At 35.9% G+C, this 23,235-nt stretch overlaps 1 protein-coding gene across 3 annotated transcripts in view; it reads right to left on the bottom strand.

Annotated features, from left to right (window-relative positions):
• Nucleotides 1-23,235, bottom strand: part of LOC5574368 (dopamine N-acetyltransferase) — a 135,324-nt gene that overhangs the window by 12,195 nt on the left and 99,894 nt on the right. For 2 of the 3 annotated variants that reach the window (XM_021844502.1, XM_021844503.1), the window contains exon 2: nt 146-352. In XM_021844502.1, coding sequence (XP_021700194.1) covers nt 146-322 — 177 coding nt within the window. In that variant the 5' untranslated portion in view covers nt 323-352. Of the gene's footprint in view, nt 1-145; nt 353-14,548; nt 14,913-23,235 lie in introns of all 3 variants that reach the window. The other variant, XM_001661350.2, reaches the window with a different exon arrangement.

Below are 23,235 nucleotides of genomic sequence, written 5' to 3'. Positions count from 1 at the left end.
AAGACTTCCCGGTTGTGGTTCCGAACGACATTGCTAACGAGCGTCAGATTTTCCAAAGGTGTTCTTTCGGTCGAACAGGTGGAGGGAAGTAAAGGAGAAGTAAATGCCACAAAATGGAATAAAAGTCATCTGTCTGTTATCTCACCTTGAAGAAGAACTTTTTCAGCAATTTCAGGACATCCTCGGCGTCGTCTTCCGTAATTAACTCAATCGAAATGTTCGTGTCAACCTCATCGAGTGGTAGGGTAGAATCGTCAGTGGAGCTAGGCTTGACTATCGCCCCCTTTGCATCGCTGCTAACGGTCGACATCTTCGAAGCCATACGACCCAACGGTGGAAGTAACTCCGATAGCTAAAGAAAAGAGGAAAATTGAATTATATTCGCTCATTCATTGTCTTGATTTGTGTTATGAAAAGATTGAGGTTTGACTAAAAATAGGTGAAGCCATGCAATCTGTTATGTTGCAATTAGTGCACCGAAATATAATATTTTTAATAACTGGATTAATAATTAGACTATTATGTTAAAGTAATAGCACAGCTGTGAACTAGGGCGATTTAAAATTTAAAAATGTTTGAAAATCCAATCTCCCATATCTTTCTTACCATTTTTATCATAAAAATAGTGTTCTGTGGAATTTTCAGCATTTTCGGTGGTCATTTAAAGGTGGCCCAAAGACAAAGTAGGTTTATATGGAAATAGTATGGAGAAATTTTGAAAAATGTTTGAAACACGTTAGTACTGTAATTTCAGCTTAAACTTATCATCCCATAGTGAAAACTCATTCTTCAAATCCTAATGAAGGATGCTGCTGAAGAAACAAATACTTTTTGAGCAATTTTTGTTTGTGATTGTTGTACATGTTTGTAAGGCTATAATCCCATATGAAGCTAAATAATAGCAAACAAACTCATGAATAACTCTTTTCCTGTCCGTCGGATTGAATTGCTCTCTTTAGCAAATTTCTTTATTACGGTTAGAAGAATGAGTTTTCACTACGGGATGATGAGTTTATACTAATATTCCAGTACAAACGTGTTTAGAACATTCTTCAAATGTCGCATGGATGCTAAATGCATGATTTGCGGAGGTTCTTCTCACGCTAAGGACGTCTGTCCTGTGAAAGAAGGTACCAGAAAGTTTGAATGCGCCAATTGCAAGGGCCCTCATAAAGCTAACTTTTGGGAATGCCCTTCACGCTAAAGAGTCATTGAGGCTCGTGCCAGGCAGATGAAAGATAATATCCGTTACGATAACGGTCGTTTCCGGAATTTGCCTGGTAGAGTATCGAACAATGCTCATTTTTCAGTTAACGATCGCTTGATTAGGAATCATACCCACCAGGAAGATCATAATCATGCTCAATCACAAACAAATTTTAATCCGTCGGGTAGCCATTCGAATCTTTCAATTTCGAATGTACCTACCCACGGAAAATCCTTTGCTGATATCGTAGCAGGTAATTTGAACTCCTCCCCTGTTCGTACTATGAGTACCCATTCTACTTGTTTCAAATCAAATGGAAAAAACCCTACCGCCACAGGTAATTCCTACTCCGCTTCTTCGTCTACCGAAAATTCCAATGGGAAATCATCAGATGTACCCACTTCAAGTGATATGTCTGCCTCTGATTTTAATTTTCTAACTGAACAATTGAATCTAATGATTGATGCAATGTTCAAAGCCACCACTATGACTGAAGCAGTCCAAGTAGGTGTAAAATTTACAAATCAAATTGTAATTGGATTACGTTTTTCTAATGGATCCAAATAATAATTTAAATATTTTAAATTGGAATGCTCGTACTCTGAATGGTAAAGAGGGCGAGCTGTTTAATTTTCTTACAGCTAATAACGTGCATATAGCAGTTATTACCGAAACTTATTTAAAACCTGGATCCTAACTTTTTTGTATATCGTAATGATCGACTTGATGGGGCATGTGGGGGAGTTGCAATAATCATTCATAGGCGTATAAGACATCAGCTGTTTTCGTCATTTGAAACTAAAGTTTTTGAAACTTTAGGTGTTTCTGTTGAAACACAGCTTGGTAAATATACTTTCATAGCTGCCTATTTGCCTTTTCAATGCTCTGGGCAGCAAGTTAATTTGCTCCAAACTGATTTGCGAAAATTGACTCGCAATAAGTCAATTTTTTTTGTCATTGGTGACTTTAATGCCAAACATCGGTCATGCAATAATTCTCAAAGTAATTCCAACGGCAGAATTTTATTTGATGAGTGCTCTTCAGGATATTTCTCAATTCAATACCCTGATAGCCCTACATGTTTTTCCTCTTCTAGAAATCCATCTACGATTGACTTGGTCTTAACCGACTCTAGTCATCTTTGTAGCCAATTAGTTACTCATGCTGATTTTGATTCTGATCATGTGCCTGTTACATTTCAAATATCCCATGAAGCGATTCTCAATCCTATCAGCTCCACTTTTAATTATTTACGAGCCGACTGGATTATGTATGAAACGTATGTTGACTCTAATCTTGATGTTAACATTTCTTTAGAAACTAAACTTGATATTGACAATGCTCTTGAAACTTTAACAAATTCCATTGTTGAAGCAAGGAGCATTGCAATTCCAAAATGTGAAGTAAAATTTGAATCCGTGCTTATAGACGATGATCTTAAACTCTTGATCCGTCTTAAAAACGTGAGGAGAAGGCAATTTCAACGCACTCGCGATCCTGCTATGAAAATTATATGGCAGGATTTGCAGAAAGAAATCAAGAAACGTTTTGCAGATTTAAGAAACAAAAATTTTGAAAATAAAATTTCTCAATTTGACCCTGGCTCTAAGCTCTTTTGGAAATTATCTAAAATCTTGAAAAAACCTCAGAAGCCAATACCGGCATTGAAAGAGGAAAACAAATTATTACTAACTAATTGCGAAAAAGCTCAAAAACTTGCTATGCAGTTTGAAAGTGAGCAAAAATTCAAAAATATGAAAGCTCCTGGCGATGATGGAATTTTCTACATCCTCATCAAGAAACTTCGAGAAAGTAGCTTATCGTTTTTAGTTGATATATTCAACAAATGTTTTCAATTAGCATATTTTCCTGACAAATGGAAAAATGCTAAGGTTGTTCCAATTTTAAAACCAGACAAAAATCTAGCAGAAGCTTCTAGCTATCGTCCAATCAGTTTGCTTTCCTCCATCAGTAAACTTTTTGAAAAGGTTATTTTGAACAGAATGATGGCCCACATCAACGAAAATTCAATTTTTGCCAATGAACAGTTCGGATTCCGCCATGGACATTCGACCACTCAGGAACTCTTACGTGTAACAAATTTGATCCGTTCCAATAAATCTGAAGGCTATTCTACTGGTCTTGCTCTTCTAGACATAGAAAAAGCATTCGACAGTGTTTGGCATGAAGGTTTGATCGTAAAATTGAAAAACTTTAATTTTCCAACATACATTGTTAGAATAATTCAAAGTTATCTGTCAAATCGTACACTTCAGGTTAATTATCAGAACTCCAGATCTGAAAGACTTCCTGTAAGAGCTGGTGTTCCTCAAGGCAGCATTTTGGGACCAATATTATACAATATTTTCACATCTGACTTACCTGAGTTACCTCAGGGATGTCAAAAATCTTTGTTTGCGGATGACACAGGCCTCTCCGCCAAAGGACGAAGCCTGCGTGTCATCTGTAGTCGATTGCAAAAAAGTTTAGATATTTTTTCTTCATACTTGCAAAAATGGAAGATTTCTCCTAATGCTTCCAAAACTCAACTAATAATATTCCCACATAAACCAAAAGCTCTTTATTTGAAACCTTCAAGTAGACATGTTGTCACGATGAGAGGGGTTCCAATAAATTGGTCAGATGAAGTTTAGTATCTAGGGCTCATGCTAGATAAGAATTTAACTTTCAAAAATCACATTGAGGGCATTCAAGCCAAATGTAACAAATATGTAAAATGTCTCTATCCACTTATTAATAGAAAATCAAAACTTTGTATTAAGAACAAGCTTTTGATATTCAAACAAATTTTCAGGCCAGCCATGTTGTATGCTGTACCAATATGAACTAGCTGTTGTAATACCAGAAAGAAAGCTCTGCAGAGAATTCAAAATAAAATTTTGAAAATGATTCTGAGGCTTCCTCCCTGGTATAGTACCAATGAGTTACATAGAATATCCAATGTTGAAACATTGGAACAAATGTCAAATAAAATAATTAATAATTTCAGGCAACAATCGTTACAATATTCTATTGCCACGATTAATGCGTTATATGTTTAGGTTAAGTTAGGTTAAGTATATTGAAAACGTTTTTTTTTTTTCTCTTATAAGCAGGTGAAATCAACTCACCTGTAAAAAATCTGAACTGCTACGGCAAATGAAATGTAATATGTTGTTAACAAAATGTTAATAAAATCTTAGATTTGTTTTACCAAATTAGGATGATAGTGTTGTCTAATAACACAGAACACCTAGATATAAGAAATAATGAATGTAATGTTTGGAATGATACTAATAAAAAAATTAAAAAAAAAAAAAAAAACGTTCTTCAAAATTTATCCATACTAATTTCCATATAAACCAACTTTATCTTTGGGCTACCTTTAAATCACCACCTAGAAAGCTGAAAATTTCACAGAACACTATTTTTATGGTGATGATAGTAAGAAAGATATGGGAGATTTGATTTTCATAGTTTTTAAAAGTTTTAAACAGCTCTAGTGAGAAACATGCTAATCAAATCATGAATAATACAGTACAATAAATCATAAACTGTTATTCTTTGTGAACATGCTTTTCTAGTTAAACTTTTTAGGTTGATACTTGTAATGCTGGTTCGGTCCAATTCCAAGCGAGGTGAAAGCTTTGTTCTAAATACTGTCATGTCCAAAGTTCTTGGGAAAGTTTTGGTAAAAACACAGAAAATAGATGGAAAGTGCGGATGAAAAATGTGTACTTGTTCTTGTTGATGGCATGGAATTACATGTATACTATGTAACCTTTTGGTATTGACACTTTCAGAAACATTAACAGTTATAAAATGTATATTCAGTTAGAAAATGTATATCTTATTGAAAATCATCACACAGAATAAAAAACATTGGAATTAAAAAGTATCAACGGTTGTGGATGTAACAGGTGATTGGACATCTCAGACACGAATGCCATGACAAATGGTAAAGTGTCTTAAATAAAACATAATAATAATAATAATAGTATATTGGACAGTGAAATTCGAATACATCGCCTCTAATTTAGGGTATTTGACAAATATCAGCTTTTTGTCTGACTAAAAAGTTAACTCTCCACATCTCGATGTTCTATATCTCAATATCTGGTTGATTTTCGTTCCCGATTTTCTCTCCGTATGTCGATATGCCCATTATCAAAGGTTACTAGGAACGATTTGATTTATTCAAAACAGGTCGGGAACACGAAGTGACGTCTGATTATTATTTTATTCTGTTTATTATTTTCCTGCTTACGGAGTGGTTTTCAATCTAGTATTCATTACAAGTGCGTTCTTCTAGATCTCTCTCTATCTCGATGGTCCCTTCAATATCGAGATGTGGAGAGTCGACTGTATAAGGCTACTAATTCAAAGGAAATCTGAGATATTCAAACGGATTTTCATTAGGCGTTATTATCAGAAGAAATAAACCATCAAAATTTGGTTCAAAGTTAGGGTAAGTGTTCCCTTAGTTGTGGGTGTTCCTATAGTTGCGGTAGTGCCGTTTTCACTGATTTTATTACATTACCCACAGAACCGTCAATGCCAATCGACGTATTGGCTTGTTAATACACGGAATAGTTGAAAAGAGCGTTCAAATTGCTTTAAAACTGATGAAATATAACTAAAATTGCTAAAACTTTACTTGCTTGTACCAATAGTTGCGGTAAAGTGTTCCTGTAGTGGAGGATCCCATAAGAAAACAACGGATACCGCAACTATAGGAACACAAATTAAAAATATACCGCAACTAAAGGAGCAGTGTACTAATAGTGGAGGTATTGTTTTTCACTGACATGCCGTGGATTACTGCGATGAAATCATTTTTCTTATTAAGTCAATGGTTATTACTTCCCGTTACAACATTAACATGTACATTAATTGCGCATCTTGAATTTAGGCGGATAAATGAAGTTCAATCGTGCTTAGTACCTCCACTATTGGTACATCTACCCTAGTATGTTTAGTTATTTGTAACCTCTTGGTAGAGTTTTGAATGACTATTTCAAATAGATCAATTAGGCATTTTAATAAATACAGATGAGTATGTTCAAATAATTTCAATGACACGTAATGCCTTACACCGCTCGAGTCTTTGTGAAAAACTTTGGTAACATGTAAGTGCAATGTGTCATTGAAAACATGCTCAACGGTATTCGCATTATTCTAGTTAAAATTAGTGTTTCAATGGTTATAACTCAAAAAGGGCGTAACTCCAAATTTAGCTTATTTTGTCGTTCAAAACTCCACCAAGACATTACAAATTATTAAACAAACCAACTTTGAGCCAAATTTCAAGAGTATATTTCTTCTGATAACACTGCGGAACACAATTTTGTCTCAAGCACCAAAATACCGCTATTTACTCAAATAAGGGTTGCTGAATCCATCGCCGTTTTTGAATATGTCATAGCATGTCTAGTTTTTGAGATATTGGCTGTTGAAAATGCGAAATTCGACTATTTCAACCAATTTGTATGCAAGACTGCCAGTTTGTATTACTTTCGATGCTCAAACGTTATTTTTTGAAGGTTTAGAAAAGTATTGTATTTAGCTTTGGCGACCTGAAGTTAAAAATTGTGACGTACTGGAACATTTCTGAAAACGGCATCAGATACAGTAATCCTAAATCTACTAGAGGCACATAATTTGATCCTTGTGACACGCGAAAATGTTACTTTTGTTACGCTGTGTAATCAGAGCCTATGGAAATCCGTTTGAATATCTCAGATTTCCTTTGAATGAGTGGACTTATACAATCAAAGAGGCGTAACCTCAAAACAGGCCCTAGTTTGTTTTTTTATTTGTCCCGGGCATGCAACTTAGCTTTAGTAAACGACTGGTTAGCACAGATTGGATGGAAATGTTTTTCTGATAATAACGGTGAGGGGAGCACCGTGGTCAACCATCATTCTGTTAACCTTCCGGTCGTCGCGAGAATTTTTGTAACGCGAGTAGTCGCGCGTTGTACTTTGTACAACACCCTTGGTTTTGCGAATATCCCAGGATTCTGACCACTTAGAAAGATGACGTCTTCGGCAAAATTGTTCAGTAGCTCAAGGGCTATCATTGTTTTAGCCAAGAAATTTTGGATTTTGCCACTAGGCGGCGCTAGTGAGCATGAAGCTTGTATTTCGCAGATCTCAGGATCCTGACCACTTAGAAAGATGGCGTCCTCGACAAAGTTGTTCGCTAACTCAAGGACTATCATTTTTTGAGCTAGTCGATTCAAAATTTTGGCGACGCTAGTGAGCATAAAAAAAATGTTTCGCAAATATCTCAGGAGCCTGATCACTTAGAAAGATCGTGTCTTCGGTAGAGTTGTTCAGTAGCTTAAATTCTTTCTTTGTGTAGTCCTTAAAGTTCAAGATTTTGTAAACTAATGATAGTCTCTGAGATTCTGAACAACTTTGCCGAAGGTGCCTGTCTAAAAAGTCAAGATCCTGCAGTATCCGTAAAACAAAAATTTCATGCTCATTAGCGCCGTCTGGTGTCAAAATGTCCTATTTCTTGGCTCAAATAATGATAGCCCTTGAGCTACTGAACTACTTTGCCGAAGACACTATGTTTCTAAGTGGTCAGGCTTACCCGTAACGCGGGTAGATCACCTTTTCGAGGTGCGTTACGGGGTAAGATCTACCATATTGTACTCTTGTTGTATCTGTTCTTGTGAATACTTATAAGTTAGGGTCGGAAGAGTATAAGAGAGTATCAAGCCACTAAGACCCACCTATTTGTCCTAGATGATGAGGAGGTCGAAGTGGAAAAATGGCTCAATCAGCATCTGAGGTTGGTTTCAACTTATGAGACAATTTCTTTCCGAGTTCAAAAGTTTATCTTTCGATATCTAGGAGGGAAACGATTCCGAATCAGTGGAGTAGCAGACCTCTTAACTTCTAAAATAAGTTTTTTGTTTCAAGGAATCTAATTGTCTCATGCGATGAAACCTGTTCACAGTTTCAAAAAACGACTTTGAACCTTATAAGTAGAAGCAATAATTTGATATGCTAGAGTACCGATGCATGGTCAACATCAGTATCATTCAACCAGCTTAGTGGCCGAACCAGATTAAGGGGCGCGCTTTTGAGAGTTTAATGGTGACAAACTGTTTTCTCCAAAAGGTATAAATAGCGGTATCTTTTTCTAAAAAGGCTCTATGCAAAATAGTATATTATATTTGTATAAAAAACGACTACTTCATTATTTCTCAATAGTAATGGAGTAGAACGACATGCACTAAACAAAGGACACGGGTATACCACAAAAGATCAAAGAAAACTGGTCGCAGTGGTTCATCCCGGACAGAAAAAAAGTTGGACAGGGGAGTTGTGAACATGCAAGTACCGTTCTGTCCATAAAAGCATAACGGTCCCATATGGAACAGCGCTCAAAGTTTGAAGTTTGTCTTCTCATGCAAATGTGCCCGTTATGCTTTTATGGACAGAACGGTACTTGCATGTTCACAACTCCCCTGTCCAACTTTTTTTCTGTCCGGAATGAACCACTGCGACCAGTTTTCTTTGATCTTTTGTGGTATACCCGTGTCCTACATTTGATTTTCTAGTACACTCCTACATGCCATATTCATTTAACACAACCGCACATGCACGTCATTTTGCTTCTATTGGTCATCAAAAAATATAAGCTTGAACATAATTCACGTTTTGCAGTTGTTATATTGGTTGAAAGTTCATATAGAGCCTGTTATGCCTTTATTTTTCAATATGGGACTGTACCCACTTCATATTTTCCACAACATTTTCAAACAAAGTGTATTCATTTTTATATGCATAGTAAAATTCATAATAAAACATGGATGTTGCGACGAGAAAAGGTGTTGGTTCGAAAATCTATACGGGACAGTTATGCTTTTATGGGCAGAGTAATACCTCGATATAATGAAACTCGATTATTTAGTTTGCCACGTTACATCGAAGCAACATGTTTTATTTTCATGAGAAATTTAATCTAAAATTGATGCTATGAACATAGCAGAAATTTTCATTGGTATATATTTTCAGCCATTCTTACATTTCTTTTATTAAATTACTAGTGGTCCCGGCAAACTTCGTCCTGCCATCAAGTAGGCTGTTGAAAACCGCTACGAATCGTCCCATACAAAATGACAGTTCCTTTCACTTTCGTTTTTCCGACTTCCCCGGTGAATATACTGGAACTTTTATACACACAAACACGTCGGAACCCTCGACGAACAAAATGGAGAAAAAATCATCCAAATCCGCTGACCCGTTCGTAAGCCATTTCGTGGCATATAAACACCATTCCATTTTTATTTATATAGATTTTGTCCGTTTTAGTTTTTGTATTTTTTCATATATTCCCTCTTTTTTACTAGTGGACACGGCACACTTTGTCTTTGTCTTGAAATGTCCCGTACAATATGACGCTTTCGTTCACTCCCGTGTTTTCGACTTTTCCGTTCAATATCATTTTTATTTTATACACTCCAACATGTCGGGACACTTTAGGATCATAACTATGGAATACTTTTCAAAATGCGATAGTCCGTTCTCAAGCCATTTCGTGACACACAATCCAATTTTTATTTATGTAGATAGATTTCTTAAGTCTCTATTACACGGATAGAAATCAGAATCCAAAAAGAAGATTCTTCTTCTTCTTTCTGGCATGACGTCCCAACTGGGACAAAGCCTGCTTCTCAGATAAGTGTTCTTATGAGCACTTCCACAGTTATTAACTGAGAGCTTTCTTTGCCGATTGACAATTTTTACATGTGTATATCGTGTGGCAGGTACGAAGATACGCTATGCCCTGGGAATCGAGAAAATTTCCTTTACGAAAAGATCCTCGACCAGCGGGATTTGAACCCACGACCCTCAGCATGGTCATGCTGAATAGCTGCGCGTTTACCGCTACGGCTATCTGGGCCCCTCAAAAAAGAAGATTATTACTCATGATATAATGATTCCCGTGTGTTTTCATCTTTTTCATCATCATGAAAATACACCATGATTTGGACTCATGATATCATGAGTCGGGATTGCCGTAACGCAACACACGCGTTAGGTTTTTGTTGCTAATTGTTCGGAATCATAATTCAAATGCCAAAAATGCTGAAATAAAAAAAATAAAAAAAATAGCATAAATTGAGATAAGAGCCAAGAACCTTCCGATTGATAGCCACGTACCCTACCACTCAACCACTTCGTAATCTTGAATGAAAAGTGATCGATACGAATGAGCTGAAGCAAAGTGCACCGCTTAGTGTTTTCACACTGGATGTTACGCTTATGATGAATCATGATAATGACTCCAGGAACCATGATTTGTGATCTTGATATTATGACCTAACCAATTTATGAATTTAATGATTTGTAAATCATGATTTGGGAATAAGATTTTTATCCGTGTAACCCTCTAATACCCAACCCCGCCTTTAGACGGGGTACCCTTTGAAGTTTTGTGTTTTTTCTTTAGTTCGAAACCTTGGGCTATAACACGCATATGAGAAAAGTTTTAAACGACATTTGAGTAGCTTTTGTATTTTTGAAAAATGTTCGAAAAATAGTATTTTTTGTAGCCTTTTAATGCCTGTGTCTTATATAACGTGTAATACAAAATTTGTACATTTTATATTTTTCTACAATCAACCTAACACAGTGAAAGTGCCTGGTGGAATTGAAATAATGTCAAACCGATTTTTCGTTAATTACACGGAATATAAAAGATATTCCAGAAAAATGTAAGAAATTTTATATTTTCAAAAGTACTGCAAAAACTCAAACTTTTATTATTGTCACTGAAAAAATGGAAAAGGATAGGGATGCTCAAAAATAAAAATTAGAAAAATCAAAAACCGAAATAGGGGGACGGGCCTGGTGTAGTGGTTAGAACTCACGCCGAGGACCTGGAATCGAATCCCATCCCCGAGATAGTCACTTGTGACAAAAAAAGTTAAAGTGACGACTTCCTTCGGAAGGGAAGTAAAGCCGTTGGTCCCGAGATGAACTAGCCTAGGGCTAAAAATCTCGTTAATAAAGATAGAAAAACAAACCGAAATTCATGAATTTCAAATTTCTCAGAGAGCTAGGGATGACAAGAAAATTTATTCCAGAAAAATCTTAGGGGAAATCCTGGAACACTCGGGAAAAATCTAGAAGATCTAGGTTCTAAAATTCTAGATTCCTAGATAAGTTTTAAAAAGCTTAAGTTGAACATTTCCAATGCCTTGTGATAAATGTTGACCAAATTTATTTGTGGGCTATGGGCCTTGGATAAATTGCTGCAGAAACATGGAAATAATTATGAAGGGGACAATAATGAAACATCAAACATCAAACAAATCCTTTAGAAGTTTATTGGAAGAATTTTAGAATAAATTTCTCAAGAATTCTTTGAAAAATGTATAAGAGAATTCATGTAAAAATCACTAGAAAATTTCATTAAAAAACAAGAATTATCCTTGATGTATTTTCCACGCTAAGCTCCCGAACGAATAGCTGGTCAGTTTTTAGAGGAATCCCTGGATTATTTTTTGTAATATAAAAATCTATGGAAAAAATCTCTGGACCAATACATAAAGAATTACTTCGAGAAACTCATTGAGACTTTCTAGGAAAATTCAGGGTGGAATCAATGAAGAACTTCTTTCTTAGATAAATAGTTGAAGGAAGTCCTACAGAAATACATAGGGAAATTTTTGGAAATATTCCGAGCGGATTGTTTTTCAGTTTTTTGGATAAATTCCTGCACGATTTTGAGGAATACATTCTAGAGCATTTCACCAATTTTTCAGCGGATCATTCTTCAAAAAAGCCACAAAAAGAATTCATGAAACATTGTTGGGATAATTTATGAATCTTTAAACAAAAACTGCGAAAAAAAAATGAAAGTGACACCGGAATTGCTGGAAGAGTTCATAGTAGAATCCACTTTAAATCAAGAAGAATTTACTTGATGAAATTGCAAAGTCTTAATCAATAATTATTTTAGGTTTTCATATGAAATTGAGGTGAGTAGCAGGCTTGGTTCCAATGGCAGCATGAATACAACAAAGATAATGAATGTATGTCTAATTTTCTTTTTTCCGTAGATGTTCTCATTTCAATTGACCTCCGTATCAAGAGGTATCTTTGATAATGCGGGTAACTTTAATAGTGAGGGATCCGCAACATACCAAACAAAATAACATAATTTCTAATAATCAGTTGGGAAAAACGAATGCAATAATAAACAGTATTAGTATTACACTTCATGTTAAAGCTATTTTCGTTAGAATCGATAACATTTGAAGCTATTATATTCAAATATTCAAAATAGGTGAGATATTAGCATATTTCAAACCCTTACAAAAAATTTACAATTCACTATTTGATGAAATTTGAAAGAGTTTCTCACGTATCCCTGACAGCCCCAGCAAAACACATGTTATAATTGTGTAGTATCAACTGATATATGACCAAAGTTAGTCATATATTAGTTGATAATACACAATTATAACATGTGTGTTGCTCGGGAGCCCAGTTATAGCAGAACATGGATCCAGTCTCAAACCTCTTAGTGAAAATCATTTTTAAAAATAACCCCTTTTTGTAATCAGAGCCAGAAATTTACATATAAAATTAAACGCCTAGAGGTATGCAACACCCTATTTGCTCTAAGTAAGTCATTCGGTTTTGTTTGATGTATACTTTTTTACATAACAAAAACGTTTGATTTATGTTGAATTCAATGTCGACAAGTGAATATCAATCGATATCTTTCCGAAAATACTATGTTATACCAATTCATACAGACTTATAATGGTATTTGTCAAGCATGTCCGATCTGAAAACACTTTTGTAGGCGAATTTTTCCATAAATCGTGTTATTTTATAAACAACATCAAATCCACGTTCTATATCAACATTCTTCAATCAAGTTCGAACTGCAATGATGGCAAACAGTACTTTGATTGTTGATTTTCATCTGTTTACATACCCATTATCAAAGTTACCCCAAAACCGAAAATCGACTTTCAATTATATGACAAATTCATTCAAAATGAATCATTGTATAATCTTTAATTTGCAACCGACAACTGAGGTATCAGTACTTGTTTTTAAAATAACAAGTTTCTTCCAAAAAAAAACTATCAATGTTAGTTTTTCGATAAATTAGAATTCATGCGCTAAAATGCACTGAAGTTTATGTTTTCTCTGTACTCAGCTAGGAGTTAATTTTATCATCACTTCTCCTAGAGAGCGAATAGCTAGCATTTTTCTCCCAAAGTGTTTTTTTTTCAAGTATTCAATAAAAATTTGACAATTACCTTAGTTTTGACAAGTACCTGTTTTACTTGTCTGCATCAAGAATTTACCATTATTTAGTGCTGATTTAGTGTAATATTATGCTGAGTTCCATGGTAATACATATTTCTCTATTCCGTGAAGACAAAAATAACAATTTTAGTTATTTGAATTGACTAGAAGAGAGTTACGCATAAGATGAACCTTGTTACAAAGTATCCCTTCATGGTGGTAAACTTAAAAATATGTTTTAAATTATCAAATAGCCTCTGCTTTGTAAGTAATATAAAAAGGAAATAAACAAATCTTCATTACACGTACTGCCGTGAATCAAAAATCATCGTTTGGCATTGAACCCTTCAAAAACAAAACGTTATAAGCTGCTAGTAATTTTTTACAAATTTATAATTTTAGTGTTCGTGTTTGTGTTTTATCCCCAAGGTTGTCAAGGAAATTTCCATTATGAAAAGACCTTGGACCGATCAGGAATCGAACCCGAACACATGACTTTGTTTCATAACCGCAGACGTTACCACTAGGCTAAATAAGGCCTTAATCCTGATGTCACATGAATAGTGTTTAACATTTTCCACTAATTTTGTTATATGTTGGCAATTTGTCAAAAATGATTCAATCAGTGTTTCTACATGGTTGCCTTTATTTTGTAACTCTTTTAAGTATTCAAACTCTCTGAGCAGAATCTCAATTACGAGAATCAAAATGTAGATTTGATTATTGTACCTTTCACCTTTGCGAACAAGACTCCGAAAGCATACACGTTACGCGTGTAGATTTGAAGAGTTCTTGTATAACTTTAAACGACGTCAAACTCAAAACTTAAACAGGGGTAAAAAGAACTTATTTTAATGTACCTATATGAGCATAAAATTGTTTATAAATTACTGAGAAATAATGTTGCATTATTCTTTTGAAAATCTTGCCACTGTCCTAAACATTTCCTTGGATTCAAAAGTTACACCTGTACTGACCACCACCATTACTGAAACCCAACTTAACCGCCACCACAGAGTCAGTCATGGATCAATGCTCAAATACTTGCCATAGTGCATGCTTCATCCAGGAGGCGATCATTTTCACTCTTATTGACAGCAAATTTGCCCAGGTGCGCAATGTGATTTTGAATTTCGATTTCCATTTTTCCCACTTGGATCTTGCGGTGGATGATACTGATGATACAAAGCGATTATATGGGGAACCAAACAACAAACAATCTATCACGTAACACGTTTAAAAACACAAATCGACACGATGAAGATGTTTCACGACAAAGATTACAATAATCGTTCAATTTTTCCGGTGCAGCGAGGATATTACACACTGATGGACCACCTTTTGTGAACACAGATGAGCTAATGCATGCAATCAATTTACGTGCTTATGATTCCCTGAACGTCTCGTTTTACCTGCAAAGAAAAAAGAAAGAAGATCTCATCAGAAATTGGTTGATCGCATATTAAATAGAGATTAAACAAGCACAAGTAACTGGGAATTTGAATAGATTTTGTATTGACAGAAAAGTACAGATCGAACTTGGATAAGTATGTCATGTTTAAAATAAAGCTATCTAAATTAGAGACCATAGGGCTTATGTGATTTTACCGCACAAATCAGCGTTCGTTCCAAGCTCCACATTTTATCATGGACACTCGCACAGTAGCGATGGACATTTGTTAAGTGGGGTTAAACACGATGAATAGCGGAAAGAAATTTATTCATGGGGATACCTTTCAGGGGCATGCCTAGATGACAAAACTGGTTAAAAAATAATTATAGCGAATTGGAGGTAGGGGGAGATCCCCCAGTACCGGACACTTAAGCCACTAAATTCATAATTCGAAAAATATTGATTTTATGGGCTCGTGTAACCCATTTATGATAAATATTATCATTTTTATAGTGTACAAAAATAAATTTGAAAATATAAATATGAATTTTGACATTGCGTTTTGACGATGTATTTTAGTACTAAATTGATCGATCTTGAAAGGTGGCACCCAATACCGGACACGATCAGGAAATGCCTCGAATTCTATAAATTTGAACATCATTGAATGTGTACGCTATAGGAATAGTTTATAATTACCAATTCAATGTGTTTGCAACATTTACAAGAATAATGTGAGTTTTTTTTTTTTTGCAAGATGTCTATCAAAAACCTCTTTCATATGTGATGAAAAATAGCACATTTTACGATGTTTTTCTGAATGTTCATTCTTCTTAATTTTATTGCATGTTTGATACCATGATCGACGGAACCCATGAAAAATGAAAGTATTTTGAGACACTGCACAGTGAGAAAATCGGGCTCCAAAACGCGACTAAATGCAATATCTCAGCTGGGTAACGGTTCCAGGAAATGATTTTGGCCATTCTGGATCGGAAAAAGGCTGCTGAATCGACTGGTGGCGGTCCCATTGACCGGAGACTTCGCCCTGGCCACCTAGAGCCCTGGAATCATCCTGAGTTCCTTACAGCAAGTAGAATTAATGGAACTGAAATAAACTGTCATGATTACGTTTTGCTGCGAAGCCGCACATAAAAATATTCTTACATGGGGGATTTAGTGAAATGAATGATTGACCGTTATGGCCATTTTATGGTTCCGGAGCAAACCCGGAACATCCGTAAAATTGGCAATATTAAAAAAAAAAATATTCTGATAGTTCCTTTGTCTCTTGTTTGTTAGAAATAAGTATTCTTACAATTCGTATTTAGTAATCTGAATGTTTGCCATTACGGCCATTTTATGGTTCCGGAACTAACCAGGAACATCTGTAAAATTTTCCATATTGAAAAAAGAAAAGATTATTCATATGTTCCTTGTTGATTAAAATTAAGTATTCCAACATATTGGATTTAGTGATATGAATGTTTGATCATTTTGACCATCTTATGGTTCCGTAATTAACCGTAAAATTGAAAAAAAAAAGTTTTAATAGTTTCTATGTTCCATGTTAGTTTTAATTAAGTATTCTTAAATGTCGAATTAAGTTATATGAATGTTTGACCATTATGGTCATTTTATGATTCCTAAACTAACCCGGAACATCCGTAAATATTCCATATTGAAAAAAAAATCTGATAGTTCAGGAAGAATGCTAAGAGAAATCTTTGAAAGAACTCCTGCAAGTATTCCTGGAATAATTCCTGAAGAAACTTCAGGAGAATCCCTGAAGGAACTCATAGAAAAACAACTGGAGAAATCCATAAAGTAAAATCTCTGGAGGAACTTGAAGAAATCCATTAAGGGATTCAAGGAAGAATTCCTGGAAGAACTCCTAAGGGATCTCTAGCGGAACTCCTTTAAGAATCTCTCGTGAAACGCTTGGAGGAATCACTGGAGAAGCTCCTGGAGGAATTTCTTAAGGGACTCCTGGAGTAATTCCCGAAGTAAATCCTGAAGGAAAATAACTCTGAAGGAATTCCCGAAGGAACTCCTGGAGGAATATTTGGAGTAATATTCAAAAGAATACTTGGAATTCCTGGACAAAATCATGGAGATACTCCTGGAGGAAACTCCAGAAGGAACTCTAGAAAAAAAAAAACCTGAAGGAACTTCTGAGGGAATTTCTTGAGGAACTGGCTAATTTCGTGAAAGAACTCTTGGAATAATTCCTGAAGGATATATATATATATATATATATATATATATATATATATATATATATATATATATATATATATTTTTTTTTTTTTTTTTATTTAAACTCCTGGAGGAATTCCTTAAGGAACTCTTGGACGTATTACCGGTGGAACACCTGGAGGAATTCCTTAAAGAACTCTTGGTAAAATTCCTGAAGGAACTCCTGAAACCCTGTAGAAATCTCGTGGAGGAATTTCTGAATGCACTCTTGAAGAAATTCCTGAAGGATTATCCTGAAGGAGCTCCTGAAGTAATTCCTTAAGAAACTCCTGGAGGAATCCCATAAGGGTTTCCTAGTGGAACTCTTGTAGGAATTTCTGAAGGAAATTCTAGAACAATTCTTAAAGGAACTTCTGGAAAAATTCCTGAAAGAACCCCTGCAGAAATTCCTGAGAAATACCTGAAGATACTCCAGGAGAAATTCCTGAAGCTACTACGGGAGGAATTCCTGAAAATAACCCTGAAGGAATTCCCGAAGGAACTCCTGCAGGAATATTTGGAGTAAAATTTGAAGGAATATCTGGAGGAACTCCTGGAGGAATTTCCGAACAACCTCCAGACGGAATTCCTGAAAGAACTCCTGGAAAAAATCCTGAAGAATTCCTGGAGGAATCCCTAGGAAACTTCCGGAGAAATTCCCGAAGGGTTTCCTAGAGGAAGTCTTGGAGAAATTCCTGAAGGAACTCCCTGATGGAATACGTGTAGGATGTCCTGAAGTAAATCATCGAAGATTTCCTGAAAGATTTCCTGTAGTAAATCCTGAAGGAACTCCTGGAAAAATTCTTGAAAAGAATCATGGATGAATTCCTGGAGGAATTGTTGAAGGAAACCCTGGAGGATTTCCTGAAAGATCTCCTGGAGGAATTCCTGAAGGAACTTTTGGAAGTATATTTGGAGGAATTTCTGGATGAATACCTGGAGGAACTCCTGGACTAATCTCAGAAGAAACTCTTTTAGGAATTCTTGGAGGAACTCCTGGAGGTATAACTGAAGGAACTCCGTGATGAATTCCTGGAGATACTCCTGGAATGGTTCCTGAAGGTACTCTTGGAGTAATCCCTGAAGGAACTTCTTAAGGAATTCCTGTAGAAACTTCCGAAGGAAATTTTGAGGTATTGCAGAAGGAACCCCTGGAGAAATTCCTGAAGATTCTCTTGGAGTAATTCTTGAACGAACTCTTGGTAAAATTCCTGAAGGAACTCCTGGGGGAATTCTTGAAGCGAACCCTGGAGGAAATCTTTATAGATCTCCAGAAGTAATTTATGAAGAAATTGTTAGAGGAATTTCTGAAGATATACATTTAGTATTTTCCCGGTAGAACTCCTCAAAAGACTCCTGGAGGAATTTCTGTAGAATTTCCTGGAGGAATTCCTAAAAGCACTTTCTGCAGAATTCCTGAAAGCACTTCCTGCAGAACTCCTGGAGAAATCCCTGAAGAATTCCTGGAGATATCCCTAAGATACTCCTGGAGCAATTTCTAAAGGGTTTCTATAGTATAGAAATAGTATTTGGAAACTTGCAATCAGAAGACACAGTGTGTTTGTTTGACAAATTGAGACATGAATTTGCGAAAAAATACGCGTTCTAGTGAGACTCGAACTCACGACTCCGTGTACGCTAGACCGGCGCTTTAACCAACTAAGTTACAGAACACCTTATGATTCTGCGGAATAGAAAGCCAAACTGAATCCGAGTACTAACTATAAACACATCTCTTTTCGCAAATCCATGTCTCTTTCGGACTTAGATGCCAAACCCCCAACACGCTCACGTTTGTATCTCCCGACCGCACTGAGAGCTCAACGCATACTGAATTTCGTGCCGGCAAGCATTCGGCTTATAGGTATGCGGCTGTAGAGCGTAAGAACTCAGTATCCATAAACAATTCGCTCTCACTTGCGATCGGGAGATACAAACGTGAGCGTGTTGGGGGTTTGGCATCTAAGTCCGAAAGAGACATGGATTTGCGAAAAGAGATGTGTTTATAGTTAGTACTCGGATTCAGTTTGGCTTTCTATTCCGCAGAATCATAAGGTGTTCTGTAGCTTAGTTGGTTAAAGCGCCGGTCTAGCGTACACGGAGTCGTGAGTTCGAGTCTCACTAGAACGCGTATTTTTTCGCAAATTCATGTCTCAATTTGTCAAACAAACACACTGTGTCTTCTGATTGCAAGTTTCCAAATACTATGTTTCAGACATACCAGCAAATCTGGTTTATGCCAGTAAAGGGCAAACATTCATTAATGTTTCTTAGAGAAACTCTTGGAGTAATGCCTGAAGGAACTCCTGAAAGATTTTCTGGGTGAATTCCGGAAGAAAATCCTGGAGTTACTCCTGAAGGAATTCCTGAAATAAATCCTTGAAGATTTTCTGAAAGATTTCCTGGAGTAATTCCTGAAGGAAGTCCTGGAAGAATTATCGAAGGAATTCATGGCGGAATTTCTGAAGGAGTTTTTGAAGGAAACTCTGGAGGATTTTCTGAAAACGCTCATGGAGGAATTCCTAAAGATACTCCTGGAAGATTTTCTTGAAGGAATTCTTGGAGGAATCCTAAAAAAAAACATCTGTCAAAATTCCTGATTTATATAAATTATCAGTTTTTTTTTCAATGTGGAAAATTTTACAGATGTTATGCGACCATCGGGAAAATACTCCAGGTATATCTTCAGGAATCTCTCTAACAATTTCTTCATAAATTACTTTTGGAGATCTATAGAGATTTCCTCCAGAGTTCGCTTCAAGAATTGCCCGGGAGTTCTTTCAGGAATTTTACCAAAATTCGTTCAAGAATTACTCCAAGAGAATCTTCAGGAATTTTTCCAGGGGTTCCTTCTGCAATACCTCAAAATTTCCTTCGGAAGTTTCTACAGGAATTCCTTAAGAAGTTCCTTCAGGAATTACTCCAAGAGTACCTTCAGGAACCATTCCAGGAGTATCTCCAGGAATTCATCACGGAGTTCCTTCAGTTATACCTCCAGGAGTTCCTCCAAGAATTCCTAAAAGAGTTTCTTCTGAGATTAGTCCAGGAGTTCCTCCAGGTATTCATCCAGGAAGTTCCTCAAGAAAATCCCTCAGAAGTTCTTTCAGTTTTTTTTTTCTAGAGTTCCTTCTTGAGTTTCCTCCAGGAGTATCTCTATGATTTTGTCCAGGAATTCCTTCAGTAATACCTTCAGAAATTCTTTCAAGAATTTCTCTAGGAGTTCCTTCAGGAATTCCTCCTGGAGTTCGTTCAGGAATTCCTCCAGGATGTTTTTCGGAAATTCCTCCAGGAGTTCCTCCAAGTATTCTTTTGAATATTACTCCAAATATTCCTCCGGGAGTTCCTTCGGGAATTCCTTCGGAGTTATTTTCCTTCAGGATTTACTTCGGGAATTACTCCAGGAGTCCCTTAAGAAATTCCTCCAGGAGCTTCTCCAGCGATTCCTCCAAGCGTTTCACGAGAGATTCTTAAAGGAGTTCCGCTAGAGATCCCTTAGGAGTTCTTCCAGGAATTCTTCCTTGAATCCCTGAATGGATTTCTTCAAGTTCCTCCAGAGATTATACTTTATGGATTTCTCCAGTTGTTTTTCTATGAGTTCCTTCAGGGATTCTCCTGAAGTTTCTTCAGGAATTATTCCAGGAATACTTGCAGGAGTTCTTTCAAAGATTTCTCTTAGCATTCTTCCTGAACTATCAGATTTTTTTTCCAATATGGAATATTTACGGATGTTCCGGGTTAGTTTAGGAATCATAAAATGACCATAATGGTCAAACATTCATATAACTTAATTCGACATTTAAGAATACTTAATTAAAACTAACATGGAACATAGAAACTATCAGAACATTTTTTTCAATTTTACGGATGTTCCGGGTTAATTACGGAGCCATAAGATGGTCAAAGTGATCAAACATTCATATCACTAAATCCAATATGTTAGAATAGTTAATTTTAATCAACAAGGAACATATGAATAATCTTTTTTTATTAATATGGAAAAATTTACAGATGTTCCTGGTTAATTTCGGAACCATAAAATGGCCGTAATGGTCAAACATTCAGATTACTAAATACGAATTGTAAGAATACTTCTTTTTAACAAACAAGAGACAAAGGAACTATCAGAAAATATTTTTTTCAGTTTTTCCATTTTTTCGGATGTTCCGGGTTAGTTCCGGAACCATAAAATGGCCGTAATGGGCAAGCATTCAGATTATTAAATACGAATTTGTAAGAATACTTATTTCTTACAAACAAGAGACAAAGGAACTATCAGAATATATATATATATTTTTTAAAATTGCCAATTTTACGGATGTTCCGGGTTTGCTCCGGAACCATAAAATGGCCATAACGGTCAATCATTCATTTCACTAAATCCCCCATGTAAGAATTTGCGGCTTCGCAGCAAAACGTAATCATGACAGTTTATTTCAGTTCCATTAATTCTACTTGCTGTAAGGAACTCAGGATGATTCCAGGGCTCTAGGTGGCCAGGGCGAAGTCTCCGGTCAGTGGGACCGCCACCAATCGATTCAGCAGCGTTTTTCCGATCTAGAATGTCCAAAATCATTTCCTGGAACCGTTACCCAGCTGAGATATTGCATTTAGTCGCGTTTTGGAGCCCGATTTTCTCACTGTGCACTGATGCAATAATTACAAAGATATCATATAACAAATCAAGCTGTCCGAAACTGAGGGACAGGAGGATCATAACCAAAATTGTAATTTGTCCATATTTACTTCAATTATGGTACAAAATACATTCATACTATCAAATTAGGATTATGTTCGATCATGCTTGCGGGATCCAAAGTATTTTTTCATATTCAAAATAATTACTAAATAAACTCAAAATTTAGAAGTAACGTCAATTTTTTAAAGATTTTCAAACTTTTCTACTTATTTAAAAAGGCATGCATATTTCAAGGATGTGTTGTTCTACGCAAACATTAGTCTACATAAGAGCATTCTTTTCTACTAATACCCCATCTTGATTGGACCATGATTTCTCAATGTTTCGACTTTGTCCGGTATTGGGTGCTGTCTGGCACTGGGGGATCTCCCCCTATCTTATTTTTTAGTTTTCATCATGACGAAATGCAAAAAAAATCGAAAATAGCATTATCAAATTGAGGATTAAAGGCTGTTTCTTCAATGTCAGCATAATAAAGATGACGATAAGGGCGCTTTCTTAGCGCAGCTATGGTTGGAACGAAACCATCAAAGTATCAATATTTTTACTTGAAGGTAAATAAAATCAAAAACAAATATCGATAACAAAATATCGAATTAAATGTATTGACATCTACCCAGAGGCGCGTCCACGTTCGAAATCACGGGTATGACAAACGATTGAAAAAATTGTGTGTACAGTGAAGCTAATTTTTTTTTTGCAATTTTTCATCATAATAGGCTGTTTTTCATCACGCCAATCTGTCATGAAACGGCCTACTTTCCTGCACTGAAGTATGCAGTGCGGGAATAGTCATTACGCAACTGAAACCAGTTCTGTAATGACTCATTATACAACGCTTTCTCATTACGCAACTGTTTTGAGTTGCGTAATGAATCATTACACAACAATTTTTTAGAAATTGTAAAATAATGGTGAATGCATTCCGATATAATTACTATAAGTGGTTTTCTACGAAATTGCAAAAAATGTTGTACGGAACTCGTTGCAGAACTCGATTTTTACAGCACTCGTCGTAATTATCCTACTCGGCAAGCCTCGTGGGATAAATTTAGAACTCGTGCTGTAAAAATAATCATTCTGCAACTTGTTCCGTAAACTACTATTACCCTATGGAACATAGGCTGGAAATTGAAAGTCGCTATATTTGAGGGGCTCAAACGCAAAAAGGTATGGATGACATTTTTGTAGGTTTTGAGTTGAGTTGAAGAAAACAAACCCACTGTTTCCATGCGTTCGGACGATATGTTCAGGTGATTTTTCCACTCAACTGAAAAATTACATAATTCTTAGAAGACTGGCTTTTGTTGACTCCCATATAATTTGTATAGAATGAAAACTTACTGAACAAACTTCAATGTAGATTTTCTCAAACTTGTCGTAGCCCAAGACCAAGAAAGCTCTTCAT

Source organism: Aedes aegypti, chromosome 2, assembly GCF_002204515.2.
Source record: "Aedes aegypti strain LVP_AGWG chromosome 2, AaegL5.0 Primary Assembly, whole genome shotgun sequence".
In the NCBI taxonomy this organism is placed as follows: domain Eukaryota; kingdom Metazoa; phylum Arthropoda; class Insecta; order Diptera; family Culicidae; genus Aedes; species Aedes aegypti.
This window is presented reverse-complemented; position numbering and strand designations above follow the sequence as displayed.